Source organism: Castanea sativa, chromosome 2, assembly GCF_040712315.1.
Source record: "Castanea sativa cultivar Marrone di Chiusa Pesio chromosome 2, ASM4071231v1".
NCBI lineage: Eukaryota > Viridiplantae > Streptophyta > Magnoliopsida > Fagales > Fagaceae > Castanea > Castanea sativa.
The window spans coordinates 27,604,751-27,612,904 of NC_134014.1; the positions used below are offsets into that span (position 1 = coordinate 27,604,751).

Consider the following 8,154-nt stretch of genomic DNA (forward strand, 5'->3'; position numbering starts at 1 on the left):
ATACCCCTAAAACAAAAAAATTACCAAAATATCCTCAAACCTATAAAATGAATAAAATACCCATAAACCTTTAAAATGACCCAAATACACCAAAAACCTCTAAAATTACCAAAATACACTAAAACTTCTAAAACGATCAAAATACCCCTCAAAATATCTAAAATGACCTAAATACCACTGATCCTATAAGATAAACAAAATACACCCGAAGCCTCTAAAATAGAGGTTTGGGGTATTTTGGATGTTTCAAAGGTATTTTCATCAAATTAAAGGTTTTAAGAGTATTTCAGTTATTTTGTAAGTTTTGAGGGAAATGTCACTAATTTTTTAGATTTTAAGGGTCTTTTGTTAATATTTAGATTTTGGGGCTAGTTTGGTAATTTTATAGGTTTTGGAGGTCTTTCAGTTATTTTTTAGGTTTTGGAGATATTTCGGTCATTTTTGAGGTTTCAATGGTATTTTACTCATTTTTTAAGGTTTAGGGGGTACTTTGGTCATTTTTTAAGATTATGGGGTATTTTAGTCATTTTTTAGGTTTATGAGGTATTTTGGTCATTTTTAGGTTTCGGATGGTATTTTGGTCATTTTTTAGGTTTGGGGGGGTATATTGGTCAATTTTTAGGTTTTGGGGGTATTTTGGTCAAAGTTTCGGTTTCGGAGGTATTTTGACAATTTTAGGTTTATGGGGTATTTCTGTCATTTGTTTTGGGGGATATTTTGATAAGTTTTTAGGTTTAGGGAGTATTTTGGTCATTTTTAGGTTTAGGGAGTGTTTCGGTCATTTTTAGGTTTCAGGGGTATTTCGGTCATTTTTTAAGTTTAGGGGATATTTTGGTCATTTTGGTCATTTTTGGGTTTAAGGGGTATTTTGGGTTTTTTTTTTGGTTTCATGGGTATTTTGGTCATTTTAGGTTCTGGAGATATTTTGGTAATTTTATAGGTTTAATGGGTATTTGGGTATTTTTAATGGTTTTGAGTTTTTTAGAGTTGTGTTATTTGTAGAAATGATACTTTGATAATAATTGGGTCTAATTAGGTACCAGTTAATTAAAACCCAATAAAAATTAATGTTAATTGTGTTTAATTGGGTTAAAACTATTTAACCAAATTAATAATTGTGTGGGTTTGGGTCTTACTTAAGTGAGTGGGCAAATAAGTTTAGGTTGATTTTGCCACTCCTAACTTTTAAGGATAGTAGCGTAAATTTATCTATCTGCACTTTAGGCTCTACCGTTTTAAGCTTTTTGCCGTCATTTTATCAAACACAAGCAGCTCAACTTTCCTTTTTTATATAGAGTATTGGTATAGATATATAAAATTAAGAGAAATGTTCACAATATTTTAACAACAAATCTTAAGTGGCAAGTTGTTACTGGTTGTTGTTATTGAGGTAAAAAAGTAATCTTAGTGTTAGGTTTAAATTTGAACCAATAACAACCAACCACTTATGATTTACTGTGAAAATATTATAAAAATGTTATAGAAAAAGAATCTCCCTAGAATTAAATATGTTTTTTTAAAACATAATTAAATATGTATACTTGGTTCTTTCAGTGTTATTCACTGATTGTCCTCTCCAAGGCTATAGTATTGTGCTCTCTCTCTGACTTAGTTCCAAACAGCATCCTTAAAACCAACCGGTTCTGGGTTGTTGCTAATCCAGGCAGATAGAAGCTACAAATGGGTTTTGCCTTAATGTCTGTAATTGAACTTGTTTTGGTGTTTTCACTAAGCTTCTTTCATAGTGATGAGGGTGTTCTATCTACGCTTGACGGACCTTTTAAGCCTGTCACGGTCCCTCTTGATAACTCCTCTCGTGGGAAAGCGGTGGACTTGTCAGACACTGATCCAGTTGTGCAAAGAGTTGTTGAAGGTTTCGAACCTGAGCAAATTTCACTGTCTCTCTCTGCAACCTATGACTCTGTGTGGATTTCTTGGATCACAGGTCTCTTTCACACTATAAACTGTTTACTACTTTTACTTTCTTAGCTTCTCATTTCTTTCTTTTATTAATCTGAGATTTTTATGAGATTTGATAATGATTAAAATGTGAACTTAATATCCGTTTTTGTGAAATGTGACAATTGGGTTTTGTCATTTTTGTGTTTTCAAAGTCAAAAAGAGCTTAGCATCCCTTAAATTTATGGTTCCAATGTTACTTCAGCTATCATGTATAAGATAAAATTTAGTAATTATACAAGTACAATGTTACTTTTTTTTGTTTTTTTGTTTTTGCAGTTGTTTTTATAATGGTTGAAACTTTGAAATTTTGGAAAGGGATACAATCACCTAATCTTTATCTTTAAAAATTTTGAATACATTGGGTACAGGATTTACTATTTTACTTTCCTTTAGTCAATCACAGAACATAGTTGGATTGAATTTTGCAGGTGAATTCCATATTGGGTACAACATAACATCATTAGATCCTAAAACTGTAGCAAGTGTTGTTCAATATGGAATGTATGGATTGCCAATAACTGATGAAGCAACGGGTTATTCACTTGTTTATAATCAACTTTATCCTTTTGAAGGCCTTCAGAACTACACTTCAGGAATTATCCACCATGTTCGCCTCACAGGTATAATTAGTAGTGTAATTAATGCATATATCTCTAGATTAATATATTCATCTCAAATGACTGACTCTATCAATATGCTCATAAGGTGTTTGTCTTCCAGACAAAATGAATGCTTCCTCTGCTCAATATTGCATATTATTGGATACTGTATGGTTTTGTTATTTACATAATATGAGTTGCACAGAGGGTAATGGTTGAATTGATTGTAGCCATTTCAATCATTCATAAGACTGTCCTATGGGATGGTTCTTTTACTTCATTAGCTCTAAGTTGCCAATCAATTGAGGTGAAGGTCTAAACCGTCTCAAAGTGCTCCCAAAGAATTGTGATGTAGCAGCTGTTGAGCATGATTGAAAATGGAAAATTTTGTTCTTTAACTGTACCCTCAGGTCATTTGACCATGTAACACACTTGTTGTTTACAAAGTTGCTCTTCAGTAGCACTTTTTCAATGTTAGACCAGTCGTTCTTCTGAGTCATCCAACTATTCTTCAGTCAGGTTGAGAGTGTACTCTCCAAATTCTGTATTGCAAGCTCACTTCAGTTATCTTTACTCATGAATATACCCCTCAGTAATTAACTGGATCCTTGATTTGTTTTAATTCTTTCTTGTCTCATGTTTCCCCAAAAAGCCAGTTCACCTAAATCTCCTCGGGGACAGGATGTTCTTCACCAGAGACAAGAAGTTATTCCAAAAATAAAAGCTTCTATCAGCACCCTCAATTGTTGGGCAACATTCTGTTATCGTCACAACTTAAAAAGTATTTGTCTATTAAGAATGATGGTTGTAAATGTCTGTAGCTGTAAAGTAAGAACAATTCAAGATTATTATCCATACAAAGGATATGGATGTAAGAAGCAGCTGCAGTGTTCAATTTTCTCTTCTAATGGATTTCCACTATGGAACCATTAATTTGACAGATTGAGTGGTGCAATTATTAAATCTATTTAGAACTTCTTCTTTTGTTTGGTTCACCACATAAGGGCTTGTGTTTTCACAACGCATTTAATGGTCTTCAATGTATGTTTCAAGATTTGGTTGCATGTACAGCAAATGAATATTTATACACGTGAGCTTAGAACAGCTTTTTACCTATACTTTTTCAATAATATCTGGGTCAAATATCAAGTATTTGCAAACCCAACATGTCAATTGACATGTATAATTCTCTCTACACACAGTCATTTCATCTATAATTGAAAGTCATAAGTTGATAACCCCCCCCATCTGTTTCCTGCCTTTTTGTTATTGTGAATCTCTGTGTGCCTATGCATCTTTGTGACCTTGTGTGTATCTGAACTTGCCAACATGCGAATTTATTTATTAGTTTCACAACTCTATTATGTCTTTCTGCAGGGTTGATGCCTGACACACTATATCAGTATCAATGTGGAGATCCATCAATATCAGCAATGAGTGATGTATATTATTTCAGGACAATGCCTGTTTCTGGACCCCATAGTTACCCTAGCAGAGTAGCAGTGGTGGGGGACCTTGGTCTCACATTCAATACCACATCAACTGTGGACCACATGATCAGTAACCATCCTGATCTTGTTCTACTGGTTGGTGATGTTAGTTATGCTAACTTGTATCTCACAAATGGAACTGGGTCTGATTGCTACTCTTGTTCATTTTCACAAACTCCCATTCATGAAACTTATCAGCCACGTTGGGATTACTGGGGAAGGTGAATTTCTAACTTTTTTTTTCACTGAATATTATCCAATCAATCTTTTTTCCTACCATTTAGGGCTATCAAATGGCAGGCACTTGGATATTTTTTATATAGGAACTGGTCTGGTTGTCAAACATATGGCTTGTTCAGCCCTATTAATTACTCAAGTTGAATAAAAAATGCACTTTTAAATTCTAGTAGTAACAAAAGTAAAGATTAGGGACTTTTAGATTTTCTAAAATATGGTTTATGGTATGGAGGGATGTTCTATAGCTTAGTTGCAGATGGTTGATTGATGCATGATGACCTCAGATTATATGTCATGTGCTAATTTGCACCAGAAAGTATTCTCTGTATTCTTTTTCTGATAAATTTTATTGGTTCCCAAATCAAATAAAACAGCCAAAAAAATTATAAGTTTAGAAAGAATAAAAGTTCAATTTATTGGAAACTGCTCTCTCTCAAAACCTTATATTTTGTTGGACCAAAAAAAAAAAAAAAGACTGGCAATTTTGTTATTGTTTGAATTTTTCAGTAAGCATTTTAGCTCATAGAATTATCATGGGATGTTTAATGTTAGGTACATGCAGCCTCTTGTGTCTAAAGTTCCAATAATGGTGGTAGAAGGGAACCATGAAATTGAACAACAGGCTGAAAATCAGACTTTTGTTGCTTACAGTTGTAGGTTTGCATTCCCATCTGAAGAGAGCGGATCATCATCCACATTCTACTATTCTTTTAATGCAGGTGGGATACATTTTATCATGCTTGGTGCCTACATATCTTATAACAAACCAGGTGAACTAAAGTTCTCTTTCACATTTTCATTTTTTATCGCTAGCAATTTCCCATGGTCATTATAAAAAAAAAGCCTTTTTTCCATTGCTTTACCTTCTCATTTATTATGTACATGGCCAATTTTATGCAATAGGTTATATAACTAGTAACTTTAAAGCTTGATGTTGTTGTTTAGTATGTTAGAGATTTTAGAGCATCCAATCCAAAAGTTTAAGCTAATGAGTGGAAAGACCTAAGAAGTATATAAACCCTTAGGCCATAACCCAAGCACTAACCCAATCGATGTTGGATTCCTTGACACCCTCTCCTCTCCCACATCTAAGCTGAACAAAAACTGAAACCAAGACAAACAGGCAAATGACCAACCAAGCTCTAATTCCATGTTAAAACCATTCGACCCAAAAGCTTAAACTAGTAAGTGGAGATGCCTAACAAGGACATATACCCATAACAAAGCACAAACCCAACCAGTGTGGGGTTCCTCAATGAGAGAGAGGATATTCTATTGTTAGAAATTACATGCTGTGTTCTCCCAATTTTTGCATTGCAGAGGATCAATACAAGTGGTTGGAGAGAGACCTGGCTTCTGTTGACAGAGAAGCCACTCCATGGTTGGTAGCTGCGTGGCATCCACCTTGGTATAGCACCTACAAGGCACATTACAGAGAAGCAGAGTGTATGAGGGTGGAGATGGAAGACATATTGTACAAGTATGGTGTGGACATTGTATTCAATGGACACGTAAGTGTATTTTCCCTATATCTCCTCACCTGTCTTTTTTCTCTTCTTCTCCTTACAATAAGATAATTTGATTTGGTGCCACATAGATTAATGTTGGTATGACATACTAAATATGTAAAAATCTAATCTGTTTCCAAATACTTAGAGATTAGAAATGTACTTCTGTCTTCTTTGCATTTGTGAAGGAAAAAAAATACTGGATCAAGTCTAAGATGAATCCTTAAACCATTAGTGTCCAAATATATGCGTAGATGTGATATTTAAGGGCCCGTTTGGTAAGAGATTTCTAGTAACGTTGTTTGTATTTTTTGAAAATATGTGTGGGTGAAAAAGTGTGTGAAAATACGTGTAATGTTGTTTAAACACTAAAAACTGTTGTTTGTTCAATAGTAGCAAACTGGCCCTAAATATTCAAAATAACGATGTCTTAAATCTAATAAGTCCAAGGTAAACATAACAAAAGTACCTATAAGGGAATGTTTTTCCTAAAGTTGAAGTAAGAATTTCCATGACTATAAAGAACTTCCTATTTAATATAAATGCCACATGGTCATTATCTAAGATCAATGTCACTGCTAGATGACACAAACTTGAAAAAATGAAAATGCAACATGGAATAGGAATGTGGTTCAATTACCAGAAAATTTTTATTGTTGTCAAATGAATAGTTTAAATGCAGATTCCTAAATGGTGCTCTTTTGTGTGTTTCTGCTTCCTATATGATGCTTGAATATTTAAGCTGTTTGCAGAAAAGCGATGCATTCATTTGTATGCTTATAGTAAATGGTGTGCATAAGTGGTGTCGTTCATTTGGAAAACCATCAACAGGTTCATGCCTATGAGAGGTCAAACCGAGTATATAACTACACTCTGGATCCCTGTGGCCCCATCTATATCATTGTCGGTGATGGAGGTAATCGGGAGAAGATGGCAATTGCACATGCTGATGAAGCTGGGAACTGCCCAGAACCATCTACAACACCAGATGAATATATGGGTGGGTACTGTGCATTCAATTTCACATCAGGCCCTGCAGAAGGTAAGTTCTGTTGGGACCGGCAGCCAGATTATAGTGCATACAGAGAAAGTAGCTTTGGTCATGGGATTCTAGAGGTACTCTCTCTCACTCTTGGACAAACACACATCTACAATAATTCCAGATGTAATCTTCTACAGTTAGATTTCAACACAAATGATTCACCAAGAGCCTTCCTTTTAATACTGCAATGGATCTTCAACAAAACAATAAAATCATTAAAAATTAACAAGTAATTTTAAATTTTGCAGGGAACATGTTACAAACTTTTTTAGGAACACTCTTTAGATACAAATTAATTTCAGCGAGTCAAGAACGCATTTTGCAAGAAAAAAAAATTACAATACCTATTCTACCCCAAAAATTAGTCATAATCTATCACGACATAAAAGACAAATGCAAAAACCCATACAAATTTGTAAATTCTCAAAATCTAAGGTCTTGGAAAGAAGAATTTAGTTTTAATAGTGAAACCACATAAAATACCAAGGCATTGATTGGTGGAATTTAGCCCTTCTTCAAAAGGAGTCGAACCTTATGGCATTTCTATGTGGCTTGCAGGTACAAAATGAGACTCATGCTTTGTGGACTTGGCACCGTAATAAGGACATGTACAACCTTGCTGGAGATGAGATATACATTGTCAGGCAGCCTGATAGGTGCCCAGTTGAATCGGGAGGTACTTGAATTTAGATAAAAACTCATATGGAGCACATCAATTGAAAATGGCATTATTTTTAACCTCAATAATGAATTTTATGAAATGATACAACTTGAACATCTATAAGTTCGAACCAAAGAGCCACTAGAACTCCAATGAGACACAAAAATATGGCCTCAAGGGTTTTATAATTAGTTCCTATCTAACAAGATGTTATAGAAATTACTTGAGCAAATTTAGACATTTTGTAAATATATTACTTTAAAATGTTTAAGTAATCTTAATACCGATATTTGTGAATGGTTGTGAAAACACAACCCAAATCTTGTTATTTTTAGACAAATAATCTTCTCACATTTTTTGTCATCTCACAGGAAATCTACTTAGAAGACACTCAAAGCTCTACTATATTTTTTATTTAACCTATTAGATGACAAACCTTTTAGATTAAGAATTATCTGATGAAACCACCAATACTTGTCTCACCAGTACTCAAAAAGCCATTGATATTGTATCTCACCTCTACAAATACAACAATGGGGGCTCTACTTGATCAATACCTAGAAGATAGTAGGAAGGAAAATGCCATTTACTACATCAGTAAGAAGATGTTTCCTTATGAAGAAAAGTATTCACCTTTATAAAAGACATGTGTAGC

General features: G+C 34.1%; 1 protein-coding gene across 4 annotated transcripts; it reads left to right on the forward strand.

Annotated features, from left to right (window-relative positions):
• Window positions 1–1,533: 1,533 nt before the first annotated feature.
• Window positions 1,534–7,801, forward strand: LOC142623226 (purple acid phosphatase 15-like). Of its 4 annotated transcripts, none has more exons than XM_075796622.1 (7): window positions 1,534–1,945; window positions 2,391–2,582; window positions 3,939–4,272; window positions 4,841–5,058; window positions 5,609–5,799; window positions 6,628–6,912; window positions 7,397–7,801. In XM_075796622.1, the coding sequence occupies exons 1-7, from the start codon at window positions 1,681–1,683 to the stop codon at window positions 7,520–7,522; spliced, it is 1,611 nt and encodes a 536-aa protein (XP_075652737.1). In that variant the 5' UTR covers window positions 1,534–1,680; the 3' UTR covers window positions 7,523–7,801. The 4 variants fall into 4 exon arrangements, with proteins under 4 accessions (XP_075652737.1, XP_075652738.1, XP_075652739.1 ...); XM_075796623.1 differs by having other exon boundaries at window positions 1,576–1,945; window positions 4,940–5,058; XM_075796624.1 differs by having other exon boundaries at window positions 1,576–1,945; window positions 2,535–2,582.
• Window positions 7,802–8,154: the final 353 nt, after the last annotated feature.

Excerpts from the sequence above, each read along its gene's own strand:
- LOC142623226 (XM_075796622.1), top strand. The coding sequence starts at position 1,681 with ATGGGTTTTGCCTTAATGTCTGTAATTGAACTTGTTTTGGTGTTTTCA. Across the intron at positions 1,946-2,390 it reads GTGGATTTCTTGGATCACAG|GTGAATTCCATATTGGGTAC; the intron begins GTCTCTTTCACA and ends TGAATTTTGCAG. Across the intron at positions 6,913-7,396 it reads TTGGTCATGGGATTCTAGAG|GTACAAAATGAGACTCATGC; the intron begins GTACTCTCTCTC and ends TGTGGCTTGCAG.